The sequence below is a fragment of the Amphibalanus amphitrite genome, unplaced genomic scaffold (assembly GCF_019059575.1).
Source record: "Amphibalanus amphitrite isolate SeventyFive unplaced genomic scaffold, NRLGWU_Aamphi_draft 000052F_arrow, whole genome shotgun sequence".
Lineage (NCBI taxonomy): Eukaryota > Metazoa > Arthropoda > Thecostraca > Balanomorpha > Balanidae > Amphibalanus > Amphibalanus amphitrite.
Window position 1 is genome coordinate 956,618 of NW_024881548.1, and position 19,591 is coordinate 976,208.

General features: G+C 49.3%; 1 protein-coding gene across 8 annotated transcripts in view; it reads left to right on the forward strand.

The window, feature by feature from the left end:
- LOC122377922 (death-associated protein kinase dapk-1-like) overlaps window positions 1–19,591 on the forward strand; it is a 164,856-nt gene that overhangs the window by 65,274 nt on the left and 79,991 nt on the right. For all 8 annotated transcript variants that reach the window (XM_043358524.1, XM_043358529.1, XM_043358522.1 and 5 more), the window contains exons 4-6: window positions 9,262–9,367; window positions 16,869–16,962; window positions 19,222–19,374. In XM_043358524.1, the coding sequence (XP_043214459.1) occupies window positions 9,262–9,367; window positions 16,869–16,962; window positions 19,222–19,374 (353 nt within the window). The remainder of the gene's footprint in view (window positions 1–9,261; window positions 9,368–16,868; window positions 16,963–19,221; window positions 19,375–19,591) is intronic.

Below are 19,591 nucleotides of genomic sequence, written 5' to 3' on the forward strand. Positions count from 1 at the left end.
GAGCGCGCCGGTCCTTTGACAGGCGCCGGCTATCCCGAGATTCACGGAGGCGTTCGTGGCGCCAGCAGGGGCCTCTGGGGATGGGGAGCCTCTGCGCTCAGCCGTGATGGCACGCGGTGCCCCACGCGACCCATTTTGTCAGACGACACCGCCCGTCGGCGGCGCCGGCGTGGCTCCGTAGCTGACCTGAGAGGGCGCCCGGGTCTAGGGGCGGCCTGCATGGGAGCTGGGAGGAGGCCTTACAGGGCGGCCTGAGAGCGCCGATGGGAGGCCCCACAGGGCGTCCGTTGATGTTATCGGCTCCGATTGTCCTGTCCGCGAGCCACGGAGGCGCACAAAGCAGCCAGCGGACAAATTGGCGGTGCCTGACGGAGCGGCCCGGACCGCCCTGGAGCTCTAATGAAACCTTTCAGTAGCGCGCGCCGCGCCCGTGCGCTATGACAGCGCGGTTTGAGGCGGCGGCGCCGGCTGCGCCACACCCAGCCGCTCCGTGGAGGGACGCGGACTGCCACCGCGGTGCGCGCGCTCAATGCGCTCGCTTTGGTCACCGTGATGGATCAACTGACGGCCCGAATCACCGTCACACGAACTGGGGCCGGCCACGTCACGGTCACGTTTCTAACGTCCCCTCCCCTGCGCCGGGCCGTCGCCAGTGTGGCTATTTCGGCGCGGCCCAGGCGCCGACGCGGCGTGGCCCACACGACGTCGACGCCGACGGGTGCGTCACCGCCGCGGAGCGCCAGGAATGTCGCGCCGCCGCCGACGACGCTGACACAACGACTCTGCGCCCGTGAGCGTATCGTCTGAGTGGGAGGGAGCAGGCGACGCGCGGTGGCCCGGGGATCTGCCAAAGGTCACCAGGGTCACTGGCGCCACCTTCCAGCGGGCTGATTATTCCGGCAAATGTGGTGCAAATGGCGGATCGGTGAGAGAGACGCAGGAGATTGGAGGAAATGCAGCGCCTTTCAGCTTTGGATTTGGCTGCGAGTTGCGACAGCTCGCGAACTGTCTTAGTTGGACTATGAAGCTGGACGTTTGTTCGTGTAATTGAATGGACCTGGAGCAGAAGACTTATTTAATTCAATGGTACAATGCGTTCCATTTTTAGGCTTGCATTATCACGTTGGTATGCAAATTACGTCGTTGTTGCTCCAGTTTGGTGGAGATGTCGGTTTCATTTGTAACCTGTACGAGCTAACCTCTCAGAACCACACAAGCCAATTGCTTCAGAAATGCTTTAATGACAATAATTTCACAGAGAACTTTAAAATTGAACACAATGGAAGCACGTACTTTTACACCTGTAATGGTTCCTCTTGAATATTTTGTCCATTTGCGTAAGCGTTGCGGGGAAGATACTGTAGCAGGCTAACTAACATCAGTCAAATGTGTTCATCTAAAGGGTTTGTTTAATTAAGACACTGCCTTTGCATGCCTAATTCGTGGTACATTCTCTTGGCATCATTCTATTATATATTTAAATAATGTCTAACTATTTGGCGTAATTTACGGCACTTAATGATCATTTGCATTTATTTCACCCACTTTCAAAAGCTTGTGTCTTTATTCACCCGCCTTATTTCGCAGAACAGCAAGGGTTTATGGTAAGCGAACCCACACCTTCATATCCCCTTGTTGACAGATCGAAGAGATTCGTTGTCACGGCAGTACCTACACCCAGTGATCTTTTTTCTCCTCTTTTTAAATTGTTAAGATAACGCGGCACGGCCGGCGTTCATTGCTGTGCAGCTTATTTTGGATCTAGAGCTTTCGTAGCGTTGACAGTGGAGGGTTAAAACTTCAGATATCACAGCAGTGCTCTGATAGCCCGCCCAATGAGTTTGAGGTGTTGAGGATAGGGGAGGGGGCGGCGGCGGATTTCGTGGTGGAGTAGGGGGACGACCCCCCGGACCGGCATCACCGGACCCCCGGACGGCGGCGGCGCGTCGTTATCGCTGCTGTGACACACGTGACGCAGTGTGTGCGGCGGCTTCGTCACGCGTCTGACGCGCCGGTGCCGCCGTGTTTATTTTAGATTTTGTGCCGGTCTCGACCGTGACGGCCGACCGTCTCGGCTGCCAATTAAGCCACTTCAGACGGCGCGGTGACCGTGGGCGATTTTAGACCAATGGTGCTGAGCCGAGACCATTTGTCAGAGTGGAGACTGTGACCGACGTGTCACCACCCCTCGAGGAGACCTTCGATACGTCCCGAGCACCTGTTGCTGAGCTGACTGTCACTGACATCTATCGGTGGAGCTGCGAACCAGTTCGCCGGGCGGTGCGCCACCGTGGGAACTCGACCAGATCTGATCCCGTGTCTCCGGGTCTGCTGCTCCGGCTGCCGGCGGGCACGGTCTTTCCACGGGCCCAGCGAGGAGCCTGTCAGCAGCTTCATGGCGGGCTGCTACTGTCACGACCCCAGAGGTCGGCAGTGAGGTGCCGTGCCGCGCGCCACTTTGGAAGGGGCCGGCCGGCCGACAGGCCACCCGCCGGACCAGCACCCCGCACTTTCATCACGGCTTCAACGAACGAGACGATTGTGAAATCACACATCATTAGTGGACCTACATGTGCACCTCTAGAGATAACCACATGGTGCGAACTATAACAGTAAAAAGTCGCCATCGCGCCACTGGCGCTCTATTCAATCACAGTGCCAGAGACGCTAGTTACGGGCGAAATTAACCCGTCCCAGTCCCTTGACGGCTGCTCCTCACGGCTGGGATGAACCGCAACCTCGCCGAGCTAACCGCAGGTGGAATGCGCTTCACGACGGCGGCGGTATATAGGGCACAACTCACAATTTAACCGCCCGTTAGTGCGGTGATGGGCGATGCCGATCTAATTGATGACCGCCCTGAAAGATTGCCGCCGCAGTTTGGACTCGTTACGTCCTCCTGATGAAAGCCTTGATCATGCCCCAGTAATTCCAATGTTTTAGTTAACGTTTAAGTCTCAGGAAACCCGTACATGTGCTGTAAAAATACAACAAAACTTGATTTACAGAGTTGGCTTATTTTGAAATACAAACATGTGCGCTGATATCCCATTTCATTTTTATTTAACTTCATAAATCAAAAGTTTCAAGATTTATCCTTTCCTCTCCCTCTTACCTGTTACTCCTCTCTCTCTCCCTCTCTCTCTCTCTCTCTCTCTCTCTCTCTCTCTCTCTCTCTCTCTTTCTCTCTCTCACTCTCTTTCTTTCTCTTTCTCTCTCTCTCTCTCTCTCTCTCTCTCTCTCTCTCTCTCTCTCTCTCTCTCTCTCTCTCTCACTCTCTCTTTCTCTTTCTCATCAGTGAACACGACGTTAAGGCCTCATGACTGTTTCAATAAGTGCACACCTATTGCCGAATCCTGCATGATGTCACAGCGAACGTCATTATAAACGTCACTCTCTAACATTAGCTTTCTGTTGAAGCGATCGCTTATTCAAGCCAACAGGACACTGAGCCGCATTGGGCAAAGTTTATGCATGACTTGTTGGATATCAGCAGCGATTTACATATTGTCTGGTGTGCGATCATCTCTGATCTCAAGAAACATAACGTTTTCGGGTCAACTTGGCATGCGTTTCGCCTATTTCCGTGAATATGTCCCCCTGAAGTCTCGACGCATACGGTTCGATTACCATGAAGTTTCGGTACTAGATCCGGGATGGTTTGATCGCGCTGCATTGATATCCATTCCTGGATCAGCGATAAGATTTGCGGTCACCGGATATAATATTGCGCCTCATATATTGTTTGTTATGCAACGATGGTTCTGATCTCGCATTCGCAAAGCAGCAAAAAGACAGCGACATTGCAGCATGGCAGCCCTCTGCGTTCACAGTTCAGCCTTCTGGGGGGTGTGAACTGATAACCCTGGAGTGGCCCTTTGCTGTGCCGAATCCTATCCGTGAATCCTGCTCGCGCCGCCAGTTAGTCCGACCCACACCTCCGCTGTGCCGAGTCCTGTCCGTGAATACGGGCCGAACCTCACGCTCCACCGACCTGGGGCCGACCCGACAGGCGGCCGGTGGGACGTCGGGTCCCATCGGACCGGCATCTTCATTAGTGGCCGTTTATGCGGGTTCAGAGCCGGCCCGCTTTGTTAGGGAAATGCCCGCACGATTGGACGGCGGGCCCGCCAGAAAGGGTCGGACCGCCCGCTTTGTCTCGCTGTCTCCGTCTCCGAACGCAGGCGGCTGTAACGCCGGGCTGTGAAACCGGAGATAACGCTACGGGCTGGAAACGTGGGCTATTAAAGGCTAAAATACTAGGCAGTTTATTTGGGGCACCTCCGGGAAAACTACAACGGTGACGTCGAGCCTGTTCCAGTTTCTTTATTCCACACACAAGTGGGCTCAGACTTGAAAGAGCTTTTTGTGCACGGGATTTAACGCACATAACCCGACTAACGGGAAAGAACACATCAAACGAAATTGGTATTTTTCATTGGGCTGAAAATATGTTTACCCTCCTACTTCCTAGGACAGCTCACTTAGGCATGACTTTGAAGCTGAAATGACATATTGCGATCTTTATTCTATCGAGGCAACTGTTTCGCTTTCAAATAGGTATGTATCGTGGATGAGCAAACATACAGTCCTCTCCCAAACGGTATTTTGACACCTTCCGTGGACATTGAGAGCCATGCGTAAAGGGCTACTCCTGAGACGCGGGCAGCTTGTATCACGGTCGTCATTTGGTGGTCTCATGAAAATGTTCCGGCCTACAAGCGTCGCATCAATGGCGCTTCAAGCCGGTCTTTGGCCTCGGAAATAAGTCTGTGCTGATGTTACACAGAAATTCCCCAATGGTCGTCAATCACACATCATTCGAGGAAAGTTTATCTGCAGCGCTGATAATCGCTAACACGGAGATAATATCGTCCCCGACTGCGTTCACCTGCAGTCCCTGCGTGATTCCTCTGTCGTGATTAGCGCGTACCTCGGTGTGTCCATCAGAGGCCGTGATTAGTCCGGTTGAAGGACCCGAGAGTAATTGCCGATCCCAGTGAAAACCGGCCTGTGATTGAAACGCCGTTGCCAGTTGCTCACTACCTGACCTGACTGAGGTGCGCCAATTAATTTGGACCGATTCCACTGTGGGCAGATGATTTACACGTTGGCTACGAAAAGATTACAAATGTTGGTCGGACTGGGCGCCTCGCCTTGATTTAGCATCACGGCACGTTCGGAGGACCTCATGGGACTGTAATTAATGGCTCTTTTACGATAGCAGGCCGTCGTGGGCTAATATTAGATGCCTACGATGCTGCTAGTGAGACCACTGGATTCTGATCTAATTGCATAATATTGATCCTTTGATGTTTGTCAAGTTGTTACATCACAAATCAGCAGTCCGAGATATCTCACTTAGGATTCCATTTCACATTTGTCAATCGTCTGGGAAAATTAAGTGACGTCAATGCTGCCAATTTAGCCAGATTGATAAGCAAATGAGGATATAAATTGGGGATATAACCTCCGGGGAATGCAGGATGCAAATAACGATTGAACAAACGTATAGTGTGATTAAACTACTTTGGTTATTTCATAGTTTTATAATGTACGTATGTTACATTTAATATAGTCAGGTGATGCATACATTTAATTACATACATTTGATGCTAAAGCTTATCACAGATTGCTTTGACAAAATAGTTATTGTTTAAAGATTGAAACTGTTGCTAATGCATTCATACATTCCTCTCTGAACATGGCGCAAAAATAAATATGCATCTGGTCACTTAATTTGTATTTTTATGTTGAAATTTATCATGCGACTCTTTCAAGTACCTAATGAACAATCCACGAAGCGCTTGCAGTTCTCAGCCCTTATGCAGCCCTTCGGAGCTCACGCAGCTGGACTAATCGACACAAATTGATACGTTCATCCAGTGATCTCCATCCAAAGCGGCTCATGTGCGCACGATTTTGTCGGCGGTGATTTGTACCTCTCTCTCGGCGCGTGTTTCCCCTGGCCGGTATCCATCACCTGGAGCGGCCGCTCCCGGTCCTTCCAGATGGCAGCCGTGCAGAGCGGCTCACCAGCCCCGTATCAGAGGCGCGCCAGTGATTCACATGTGGCGCATATGCATACAAACGGCGCAGCGCAGCGCACGCCTGGTCGGTAACGAGCTGCGTCTCCGGCGCCGGTCACGATTGCCCCGTTACCGGACGATCAGTGTCGATCGCGGTCGATCTCCATACGCAGCGCACCAGTTCCGATTGTGTCAGAGCGATTGAAGGCAATCGGTGCACCGAGAAGTTCAGTGCAGTTGCAGACCCTATATGCCTTCTGATATGACTGTGCATATCGGAGAGCATGGTATCTCACAGTACGCTTAGTAATAGATTTCCAGTGCCCATGGTGGATGAACAGCTGGCCGAAATCAAACCGACACCAAGCCCGCTCATCCTTGGCAGTGCAATTAGCAGATCCTTCAGACTGTTCAGAGTAAGCACAAGTCCTGCATTAGCATTCAACCACAAAAACACTGTTAATCACCGTCGTCAATGAATAAAAAGCGCCGCCAGTGTTTGTATCCGCGTGCAAAAACCACCAGTTATCATCTCATGACGCTCATTTAGACACCGGGCCCGGCGCGCGTTTGCTCGAAGATGAATGATTGAGCAAATGATAATCTAACGAGATGTGAGAGCGGCCCTGCGAGGCTCAGAGGTCGGGCCTGACCCGGCCGCCGCCGCCGCAGGGGGGCATTAGCTCCGCCTGGGGCCGGGCCGACACCGCGCACTCGGCCTCTCAGATCTTACCGACCGAGCTCCCCCGTCCCGCGGGACGGCGCAGGCTCACGAACCATTCGTCATCGCATCGGTCCGCTGCCTGCTGCACGTCGTATGACGCGCCTATCCGTACAAGGCTCGCATTGTCCGGCTGTTGACTGAACAGCATGGGGTTGATTGCATTAGCACACCACGACGTATACGTCGTGGAGCAAGTATACTTGCTGATGCATGCATGACGTGGTTTTCTGTTACACAGAGGCTGGCTTAAATGTCCTTCTTCGGCAAATGAACCTGTTTTATTTCACTTTATTTTCTTAGCATTTGTTTAAAATTGTAAAGGACTCAGCAATATCAGAGTTAAAACCAGACAAAATCTCATTAACTTAACCCGGCAGTTGCTGGGGTATTTCGCCACCCACCGTTTGCTGGGGGGGGGGGGGCGTTAAACGCCCCCAGCCGATAACTCGAGAACCAATAGGCGCAGCGAAACGCACGAGGCGGCAAACGAAAGAACGCGACGAGACGCTTCAGATGAGTACTTCAAAGTTGAATTTTGAGGTCACAGGTCGGGTCAAGGTCAGGTCAAACACCTGAAATCGGGCTTTCAGTAGCATGGACTTCAGGACTTCGCAATGGGCGCCTCTCGTACTTAAAACGGTGCACAATCCATCATATAAGGCCTACAAGAGTGTCAGCTCCATGTAGGGGTCAATCAAGCATAGGTCAGGGTCAAGGTCAGGTCAACCGGGTAGGCACATATGCCCGAAAATCAAAACTGATATTCGCAGCCTGTGACACATGTTTTATGGGTAATTTGGGGCGTAGAACACGATGGTCACATTCATTTTATCATATGTGTACGTGTTTGGCTCAAAAACCTCAATTTAAGAAATGCATATATCATGGTCGTGAAGTAGTCACGATAAATTGCCAAGATTCAGTTCAAGATTTTGGAAAATGCGGAACGATAATCAATAATCGAAGATAGCCATTTGATTGTTCATGGTATTGGCAGTCTAATGGCGTTTGCGGCATGTCTGTATGTCTATTCTGTGATTTTATATGATTTTTTGAACATATGCCGTTTTTGGTCGAAAACTCAGAAATCATTAAAGCCTCGATATCTCAAAAATTTTCCGACCGATTTTTTTTTTTGAAACTTTGTCACAATAAACTTCAATCAATTCCCTACAGGTACCCAAAATTTGGCGCGCCTGCGGCGCGCCGTTTTTATGCTATGGCCCGGCGAAAAAAGTGGGGGCGTTTAACGCCCCCCCCCCCCAGCAACTCGCGGGTTAAATATTTTGCCACCAACTGTTGTTTCTCTTGCCGCTGTTCTTTGTTCCGCCGCCTTTAGAAAACTGAACAAGTTTATCTGGCTTTCATGTAGCGGCAGCTCATTTGTGCTCCATCAAAGCGCGTAAACTAGATTCTATTCATACTCGTGAACATCGAAGGCTACGCCTTTACCATGCTTTCCGCCGTTTACGTCTTAAGCAATCAGTTCTGTACCGCGGAACATTGTGAGCTTGTTGTGCAGGCAAGACTGCGTAAACACCTCTATCGAAAGCGTAACGGTGCTGCCGGAGTCTTGACATGGCTATTAAGTCGTTACGGTATGACAAATCGCCCCAAATGCGTGGTTTTCTGGCTGCTCCGACAGAAGCCGGCTGTGCCAAGTTATACACAGTGGTATCATAACTCACGGGTCGATCGCACGTACAACGATAAATGTGGACGACGATCGAGTGTTGGGCGGTGCATCTAGACTTGTCGAACGTGAAATGGTGAATCTGGTCAACGATAGTGTAGCCGAATTGGGAACTGTTCTACCTGGTGAATCAGATGAAAGGAAACTTTCTCTCGTTTTACCGTCGTTCCGCCCCACATTTTTCTTACCTCCATCTCCATCAGCCGTTTTTCTTCCTCTCGGTCTCCAACTGCAATGCAGCTGTTGTTTTTGGACCTGGAATAATAATAGATCGATGACTCTCGAGGACTATGGGGACTTTGGCATGAGTCTGGCTCTGGCGGTGGAGTCATGTGGTTGGAGTCATGCGATTCGCTTCGTGACTCACCGCTGAGTCACTGAGTCATGGTCGCCAGCCGCGTTGTCACACACTGCTGTTTGGATTGGAATTATACGGGGTCTAGTCCGAATTCAGGATCAACAGCACACGGCGAGAAAACGACGCATGTGCCTTGCCAGCTCGTACATAGGTCGGGCTTAGCGGTGTCCTAGCCGTTTGCGCCAAGATCAACTCCAAGAACTTTATGTTCTTGATAGCATCCTTAATTCCTTATATTTTAACGTAGAAGCTTTTTGAGTGTCCAATTAAATGTCAATAGTTGTTTTTTATTTAGAAAGAAGCTTGACCGATGCACGCCTCTATGTATGTGTCACATTGTTTATCACTGTTGTTCATAAGTGCAACCCAATTCAAAGTGCGCCGGGCACACGTTTTCTCAAGAAACGTCTCTTTTACCCTTTGTTGCACGCTCACACGAGGCCTCTCTTTGTTTCAGCCTGAGAACGTGATGCTGCTCACCAGAAAACACCAGCAGATCAAGCTGATCGACTTCGGTCTCAGCAAAAAGATCGAGCCTGGCCAGGAGCAGCGCCATATGCTCGGTAAGACTTGAGCTATTATCCGGTCACTCGATCGATGATGATTCATATCATAGAATGACTGCTTAGATGCATCAAGATCTGCGCTCTCGTCTCTGAGCATAAGTAATTCGGTACGTTAAAGCTTCCAGCATTTAGTAAGCAAATAACAACTTTCCGCCAAAGGTGCGAAATTAAAAGATAAATGTATGCATGCAAAAAGCGTTATCCCGATCCAGAAACCTCACATAACCCCCGCGATAGTTGTCAGAGCAGAGGGCAGCAGCAGAGCCCTGCCGCGATTACAAACCGTTATGCTGTCCTTCACTCGGTACGCCGCGCCCGGAGGAAGCCATTGTCTTGATTGACACTGATGGATCTAAATTTACAGCCCTCCCCGGCGGCTGCGTTGGAGAGGCACCCGTTGCCCGCCGCGGTCACTCAGCCGCGGGCAGTGCGCCCCGACACGGTTTGAGTTGTGAGAGCAATCGCATCGTATATTCTCACCGCACTACCGAGGTATATAAGCGGCGAGCTATAGTTGGTAGCAATAAGAGGAGTAAAACTGAATATAGGATTGTCCTGCCAGTAACTACGATACTTACCAGTATAACGCCTTTTGGGGCGACTAACGGAGCGAGCGAGAGGGTGGGCCTTGCACGTGCGAAATTGCGAGGGGTTACCTCCAACTGACTTGTGCACGGCACCCTACTAACTGGTCTCTAGCGATGTACCAAATTTGAGCACAATCGGCCCAGCCGTTCTCGAGATCTGGAAGCGGCACCCTGCACGTGCGCACGTGCAAAATGGGTCCCAACTGACTTGTGCACGGCACCCTACTAACCGGTCCCTAACCGTGTACCAAATTTGAGCGCAATCGGTCCAGCCGTTCCCGAGATCTGGAAACGACCCCTGCACGTGCGCACGTGCAGCAGCACCCCAACTCTGGCACATGTATATGCAGTGCCTAGTGGGTGCCTACCTACATGCCAACTTTCAGCGCAATCGGCCAAGTAGTTACCGAGATATTGCAACAATTACAAAAGTGACACCTCTTCGTTTTGCACGTGGCACGTGCATAAGGGGTCACCCACATACATCGGGTATAGTCCAATACTTGGTAGAAGGAATGAAGCTACCCTACAAAAATTACCGCGTGTAAATCGGTCAAGTGGTTGCTGAGATATAAGCCTCGCAAAAGCGTGACCACGGCCGGCCGGCCGGCCGGCCGGCCGCTCATACTCAGAAATTTCCGTTAATCTAAGGAAAGACTACGCTCGCTTCGCTCGCTCCGTAACCACGGGCCTAAATTCTCACAGAGCTTGGAGATTACTAATTTGGTTGGCAACTGATTTGAGAAAAAAAAAATGAACAACCACTTGAAATGCTTAGCTGCAAGTTCGCCTTTGTATTGCCGTGCATACTCGCGACATTTAGGACAAGCCCTTTCTCCTTGTTCGTCAAACACGAAGCCGAGAGCCGCTGTAGCCACTAGTTTCATGCAATTACACGCCATTACCGCTAAGTGCTATGACACCTAGACCACTGTCCGAGAATGACCGCTGCCCTCTGCGCCGCTGCGGTCCCATTATAGCGCCGCTTAGTCGCAACAGCTGCCCCATTAGGGTCGCGGCCTCTCGCTAACCAGGTGTCAGCCGCCGCTCTAACCGGTCACTATCATCGGCTGTCGATGGACAAACGACCTGACGACGGCCGATCGCCGACCCGGTAGTTTGAGCTGACCTCCGTGACCCTGGCTGGGTCCGGTCGTTCCGTATATCGCCCCCGGCGCCGCCCAGGTCTCGGGTGCAGTGATGACGACAGGAGATTGTCAGTTCGACGGGAGGCTGGAGTGAGTTGATGTGATGTCTGTTTGGGAGATGGAGAGTAGGAGAGAGAGAGAGAGAGAGAGAGAGAGAGAGAGAGAGAGAGAGAGAGAGAGAGAGAGAGAGGGAGGGACGGAGGGAGGGAGGGGGAGAGAGAGAGAGAGAGAGAGAGAGAGAGAGAGAGAGAGAGAGAGAGAGAGAGAGAGAGAGAGAGAGAGAGAGAGAGATAGAGAGAGAGAGAGAGAGAGAGAGAGGGGGGGGGGGGAGGAGAAAAAGAGAACCAGAGTAAGAAAGACAAAATTATTAAAAGGAAATAAGGAGAAATAAATAAAAATAAAAATGCGAGGTGAGATATAATATTTCATTGCCAGTGGTTCTGGCGGGATCAAGTCAATCAATCATCAGATAAAGAGCTGATCATCTCTGACAACGTCACAGGGTTCAACATAGATGGTAATCGAAAATAATTTGATTGGTATACATTCGTAACGTTCGAGTAGCAATTCCAGAAGGTAGGCGGGTGCTGCAATGTATTTGATCAGGGACAATAAAACCATTCGGGATTGTTTGCAATCGGTGACGGTTATGGCTTGCCGTGAATGTACTAGATGAGACAATGGGAGAGAGCGAGCGGCTCTCAGAGTGGCGGTGCACCGAGTAATGTCACGTGATTGCGGACCTGCACATAACCGCGGGATACCGGCGGCTCTTCCGGGCTTCCCTGGCGATAAATCATCAGAGCTTCTGCCAATTTACCCTGTGTAATTGTGGGCTTCCAATGCGATGGGCGGGTCATTCATTAGAAGCACATCCTTCAATTTTCATAGATAGTTGTTATGCGGCATTACCTGCGCTAATGCCCGGCATGCTAATCTCATTGGATTTAGCGCTATCGGCAGGAACCTGAGGCCGATGTAGGCCGGCTGCTGGACGGGGCGGTGTGCCGTGTAACTGAAACCAAGTACCGCTGCAGGAGGGTGTAGGCCGGCGCCGCGAGCAGAACACACGCGGAGAGCACCGAGCGGTCGAGCGGCCGGCTGTCGGCTGACGGGTGGACGGTCCACGGTCTGCACCTGGGCCGGTGTCGGATCCTGGCTGCGAAGGCCGGAACACAGCATTTAAGCTCGCAAATCGCGTCTCGCTTTTCCCATTGCAATACATGGCATATTTTCAGCTCCCAACACGCAGGACGTCTCGCTTTTACGCCGCGAAATCACGCCGGATCCTGCTCGGAAAACGCGAGCGAAACGCAAGCGAAACGCAAGCAAAATCAGTCCGGCGCGATTTGCAAGATGAAAAGTTGAATCTGTTTCAACTTTTCAGCTTCTCTGCTCGCGAAATGCAAGCGTAATAGCGTCAGTAACCATGGAAACCAAATAAAGCACCTTGGCTTACGGCAATTTTAACTAAATACTGGCGTGGCCTCCCGCTTTCAGCACATCGCTATTCATTTGATTGACAATTCTATACGTACAACGTATTAAATTGTGTAGTGTTTATATATATTGATGTTTAAAAAAAATCTTAAACTTATCTTGTACTGCGGGCAACATAAAATGAGGAATCCGTGGAAAATTTTTCAAAAATCTCCCCTTCGTAAAACATAAATTTGATTAGAAAATGGTAACATTTACTTCCGTTCGAAAAATTATATGCCTGGCGTGTAGAATTCGGGCTGTAGACAAATTTTGACATTGTGGTCCCATTGCTTAGGATGTTCAGCGTTTTCAAGAGTAATTTCATGTATTTCCGTAAAACCATAACTAGGTACTTTGTAGACAAAACTTTTCAGAGTGGCAATGCGGGGTAATTTTGCCGGTGCTAGTGGAAAAGCCTTGACGGTGCTCTCAGGATCGCTATGCTGGAACGGCCGACTTGATAAGCAGTAGCGGCGAAACACCAATTAAGGGGGGGGGGCACTGCCCATCCTTTCCATGCAATACCCATAGGGCTAATGTTAAAATGGCAAAATCAAGGGGGGCACGGTGCCCCGGTGCCCCCCATCCCGGTTCCGCAACCTATGTACATAATGATAAGGTCGCCGTACCGAGCTGGTTGGGTTTATAGCCGTTGGCGGTGGCATTGTGGCACAGTCTGTCTCCTAGGGGCTCATCAAGACACTGCGCAAAGCAGCACGACGACGTTGCTAGGGATCTGCTCAAACCAAACTGATAGTCACATCTCCAGCTAGTAAACACTATTAACAACTCGTTTGCAGACATCGGAGGCGTATGAGATGTGAGGATTTGAGACTGGGTTGAGTAGTTTCTCTGATTGCTAAGACTTTTTTAATTGCAATTAGTCGATTATTTCCTTACTAAAATAAACAGTTAACCCTCGCCGGACCTATTGGTTTTCTACATACGCGCCGGCCGAGGGGGTACGACCCCCCCCCCCCCCTCCGCCGTTTCGCCCCTGGTGGAGCTAGCGCGTCGCGAAAAAAACGAGCGTGTGCGCCGTTACGAGACACAGAGATTGGTACCCAATTTTAAGGTCCTAGGTCAACCGGTGACCTCTGAGGTCAGGTCAAGTGCCCAAGGTACGGTTCAGTTTTTGGTGAAAAACTTCGCAAAAAACGGCCGCAGAGCCGCGATTTTGGCAGCATCGTGATCGCCTCGATCAGGCGCGTCGAATGATATACTTTTTGTTTGGGTCAGTTCAACTTAGGGTGTTGACCTCAGGTCAAGGTCAGGTCAGCACCCCCAGGTCACGAAGTTGGTCGAAAGAGGTCATGTCGCATGTCATTCGATTCGGCAGGTCTTCCTGAGTCCATTGGTGGCTTTCTTGACTCGCTAGCTCAATTTGCTCAAGAGTTATTGACGAAAAACTAATATGACCTTGATGACGTCATAAATGACGTCACGCAAGGTCAACATTGCAAAAGTGACGCATCTTACCTTGCAAGGAGTGCATCAAATCACGATTATGTGTACTTGAGATAGTTGGAGATCGTTCCCGGCGCCAGAATAGCAGTTTTCATTTTTCCCCATTGACTTATAATGGAGAGGTCATGAAAATGACCTGACCTCATATGACCTCTAGAAAAAAATCCGAGATATACAAGTTGTGAGACTCATAATGGATACTAGATTCTGCAAGTTTTATTTCCCTGTGGCATCTCCTCTGGCAGTGAGGGCGTTGTAAAGTTGCGACATCTGAAGACCGTGCAGAGGTTCACTTATGACGTCATAGGTCAGTGACCTGACCTGACCCAAAAATGCAGTTGGTGTCAAAAGATCCGGCTTGAATCAAAGGTCAGGTATTCCAAGTTTCAGCTCTCTATCGCCAGCGTGCTCGGAGCTATCGCGAAAAAAACTATGGGGGGCGGCACCCGCCCCCCCCCCCCTCGGCCGGCGAGGGTTAACGTTTTCTCACCACAAATAAAATGCAAATGTTTGATTTAGCAGTGTATGCTAAGGAAGCGCATTTTCAGTTGTGCAGGAAAATGCTGAAATAAGACCTGAGTCAAAATCATTCGAAGATAAGTCCGACATCGAGTCAGCCTAAAAATGCGTAAAGGACACATGTCATTGCTGGCGCTGAAGCTGACTTGCCCGTAACATAAATTCCAGGCCTCAAATTAACACCGGCCAAATTGCTCTACCCGTACCCCACCGGCCAAATAACCCTGCTAGAGGGGCAATTAAGCCGCTTTGCAAACCTTTGTAGAACGACAAAATTCAGGCATAAGCAGTTGCTCTATCATTTTCAGCTTGCTGTATAAGAAAGTAAAATGAATGCTACACCTGCCAGCCTTGAGAGAGTGCAGAAGTCTGTCGCCAACTTCCCAGCTACAGCGCTTCCTAAAAAAGCGGCCAAATTACCCCATCCTCCCCTACCAAAAACCGAACCCGCTCCTTGGGCCACTTGACCATCGCAGCCACTTGCAAAATCGATATCAACTTTTCATGGAGGAATACGAGAAGGAGGAATAAAAGAGTGGAAGCAATTTTATGTCGGTACTTTAGTTTTGCCAGTTAACTTTAGTTGGCTTAAGGGTTTGGTGCTCATTAGATTAGTATAGCCATCGGCACGCTACCCACCGCGTGGCTACCAAATGGCGAGCATTCACCACTGAACCACTCGAGTAAAGGCCCCACCGTAGATGCACATGTAGAATGACACGTGGCCCGGGTGGCAGACGGGTTAACGGCACAAGGGAGACGTCCCAACCAACCACTTGTCATATGTAGAGTAAAGTAGCTGATAAAGGGGGAGATAGCGACAGACCCACAGGACCGGGCTCGAGTCTCCACCCCTACATCATCTAAAATCATTGCGATTTGGGCAAGATGAATTTACTTTTCGTGAAGTTTCTTTGACTGTATCTTTGGTAAAACCTTCTCATTTCATGATCTCATGTAATATGGACACATAAACAATCGGTGCACACATCAGTATCTCGCATACACTCACAGACATGCAAACACATATCATTGACCTTGACCTAACTTGACCTGAAATGACCTCAGCAGCAAAAACCTGATCGGATAGTGTGACAAAAGGGTTCTAGCTGGCTTGGCACCACAAAACGGCATCGTCATCGCCCGGTACCTATATGATGAGCAGCGCACTTGATATGCAACGGTGACCCAAAACAATATTTTTTTAGTTTGACCTGACCTGGAAGGTCAACGACTGACCTGAGAAGGTAAAACTGGGAATCATTGGATTTGTCTCTTCCCAAAGAATCTTTCTGGTCTCTACCGCGAAGCTCTATCTCCAACAGGAACGAAATGGCGCGGGGGGAATGGCACGCCTCCCCCCCCCCCATGTGCGTTCTAGGATGGGAAAATGGCATGTGCGGGCGAGGGTTAAGTATATCCTGTGATTTGCATAACGCAAAAGGAGAAACATGTAGTTTACTTACGGATGGTAATCGTTGGATTATTAGATTGAATGAATTGCTAGATTAGATTGAACGATAACAGTTGTTAGATTTGCAAGAGCGGTGTTGTATTCGCTTGAAAAACTTCTGAACAACCGATTGTGACCAATGACCATGATACGTGGCAAACAAATACTGACTAAAATACTAAAATTGACTGAACAAATTATAGTTAAGTTCCAATGTGGCATGATGAACTTACCTGTGTGGCATGGCATTGGCATCAACTGTTTTTTTAAGGAATTTCTTACAAAAGAAAGTAACATTTAACCTGTGCTGATTTTAATTAATGATCGAGGAGAAGGTCATTTAAAATACCAAAGCTAAAAATTTTTCATCGAAAGAACGCCGCATAAAATTTTGTCATGAAACAGACGCATGGATATGCTAAGATGTCACGTGCAAAGGTCAAGTGTAATCAATAATCAACGCGTTTCAGCCGCGAGTTGTGAGCGTAAAGCGTTTTCCAAGCGAGACGCGTTTTCGACGCGGGTTGCGAGCTGAATTGCAAGTGAAAACACAGCGGACGAAGCGATTTCCGCGCTTGACGCGAGTTCGACGCGATTTGCAAGCGTGTGCTGTGTTCCGGCCTTAACTTCGCTTGACGGTCGACGGAGGCTGGAAATGTCAGCTCCACATCTATCTGACTGCCGATACATCACATCTCCAACAGCTCCAGCTCCTTTTCCGACCAAACAGTCTTCATGTCCACTGGCCACCTTACATGCCAGAGACTTTGGTGACTGTCTACCGTGATGATTCAAGGAATGACCCCCGAAGTTACGAGACTGACGGTCGGCGCCCATTTCAGGAACGCCGGAGTTCGTGGCACCGGAGATCGTCAACTACGAGCCTCTGTGCCTGGCCTGTGATATGTGGGCGGTCGGAGTCATCACCTATATCTTGTGAGTATGTCGCTGCCTGATATACGTTTTGTTAGAGTTAAATAATGCTATCAGCATGAGCTTTCGGTAACAGTGCTAAATAACACTGCCTATATTTACTTGACAAATGAGCATCTTACCCCTAGGATCTGCCTTCTAAGCTACATCGTAATTCGTAGTCCGCTGGATTCTTCTATGCTCAGCTGAATTGAATCGTTCACACAGCCTCCTGACAAGCATGTTTCCTGATGAGCTATGGTATCGGTGGTAATCTTGCTTATTCAGTAGTTTTAATTGAAACATTACAAGAAACCAATTAATAACGGATCATCAATATACCGCTGTAACAGGTAGTCTGATTGACTTCGATCCATTATTGGTTGCGAAATGACTTTTCCCAATGAATGGTGATAGGCGCTCACTTATCAGTGCATAATACCCTGAAGGGGTTATGCTTTTATAAGGACTTCCCTAGATGGCTGCCTGAGTGAAGGAGCACAGGAGCATGATCCAAGTTGAGGATGGATTAGGTCTTGACTCCTGAGCATTGTAAAAATTGATGTTTTACCCCTCGAGCGTTGTCCTTTCATCGATGCGAGCTTGCCAATGAAATGACCGAGCACAGGCTTCATTTTCCGTACTCACAAGTCACATGTTCACCTTTTCGCACCAAAATCAAAAGTTTTCACATTTTCCGTCAATGCTATTACCTAAGGTGTCTCAGGAGCCGCATAAAGCTGACCGTGAGGTTTGCGAACAACGGTCCTAACTCCTAACTCAAAACTCCGCACGTTCTGAATGAGACCCCTCGCACTGCACTGCCGCCGCCTAGCTCCGTCGTAGTGAAAACGATGTACTAATAGTTCCATGATTCGACACCAGGTAGCACTGGCATCAGTGGTGGCGCCTCTCGGTCGTCGGCGAGGCATTGCGGCTCTCGCACAATGCTATCAACGTAAATCCTTCGTCTGCGGGATCCAGAATCAATTTGTCTGCAGGCTGAACAGAACTCTCGTATCTTTAGCTCGTTCTTCCCTTCCTTATCTCATTTATCCCACCCTCTGTTTCTATCCCCTTTAACCCGCGCCCAGATGGGGTCTGCCGAGCAACGCGGTCTGATGGGGGGGCCATTTTGGCCCCCCCCCCCCTCAGATCTCGAGAACCACGCAACATAGCGACAAGCGGTAAACGGTGTTGGATAGCCCCAACGGGGAACTACCTTGTGACCCAATTTCATTGACCTCGGTCAAACCGATGACGTCACAGGTCAGGTCAAAGGTCGAATTTTTACCGTTTACAGGCATTTCAAGAAATGCGTTGTAAAATCGAGTAAAATGCATTTCATTGAAAATCATCGATGGGGAAATGTTCTTCAAACACATATTTTGCTATTTGAGGTCACTGATACCAGGTCAGGTCACAGAGGTCAGGTCACTGGGGGGTCACAATATGAAAGTGTCGTGTGATACATGTTTTATGGTCCATTTTACATGACAAATGCGATTATGTGGGTCAGACAGACTTGAGGGCCAGCTAAGGTCACGTTTTGGTCTAGGTCAGGTCAAGGTCAGGTCAAGGTCAGGTCAAATTAGGTCAAATTTTAAAGTTGATATTTTTGCATAAAATGGGTATCTATTCGATGCAGCTCGTCACGGGGAGTTCAATGGTGGTCTCCGTTTTGCGCTACGAGGTCTAGAATTGCTAAAAATTGAGTTCAAAAATTTGATGTCATCAATTTTTAACAGTTTTTTCGCTATAACTTGGCCAAAAAAAGAGGTATCGATCTAAAATTTGGTATGTATATCGAAGAGCGCAGGGACTATCACATATATTCCGTTTTTTTCGAAATTCGAAAATTTTTTGGAAATTTTTTGAGTTTTTCTAAAAAAATCATTTTTTTATTTTTGGGGGTCAAAATCCCAAACTTTCGAAAATCCGAGATAGCAGTTTTGTAGCGCCGTCTTTTTTCTACACAACCACATAAAGAACTTTAAAATTGCTTGTTAACTGTAAAATTTGTGAGCGTTTAAAGATGTCATGTTTTTTGCTCATTTTTACTCGAACATGACCTCAGTTTGACCTCAATAACTCCTGACCTGAGGTGACCTGTGACTTGAAATTTTGCGTGAAGGTGTCAAATTGATGCCCGGTAAGGTACCCAAAATTTGGCGGCGCTGCGCGCCGCCGTTTTCTCGCTATTTAAGAAAAACCACAGGGGGGGGCCAAAATGGCCCCCCCCCATCAGGGCGCGGGTTAAACCTTTTGCTTTCTGTTCACCAGGCTCTCCGGGGCGTCTCCGTTTCTGGGAGACACTCAGCAGGAGACCTTTGCCAACATCGTGGCCTGCGACTACTACTTCGACGAGGAGTACTTCGGCGGCACGTCCGAGTCGGCCAAGGACTTCATCTCTCGTCTGTTTGTCAGGGACCCCAGGTAAGCACTTGGAAAATTAATTGGACGGGCAGGGGGCCGGCCATTCTAAATAGTCTAATATCACGATATCGACGATTGCTTGACAGCCAGTGGCTCATGCTAATTCGCTCTTCGCTCATGCCACATTATTACCAACAGGCAACAAGAGCATGTTACTTAAATTGTGCTATCTTCAGTAACCTATGGTCCCAGGTCCTGTCTTGTGTCATGTTCTCTC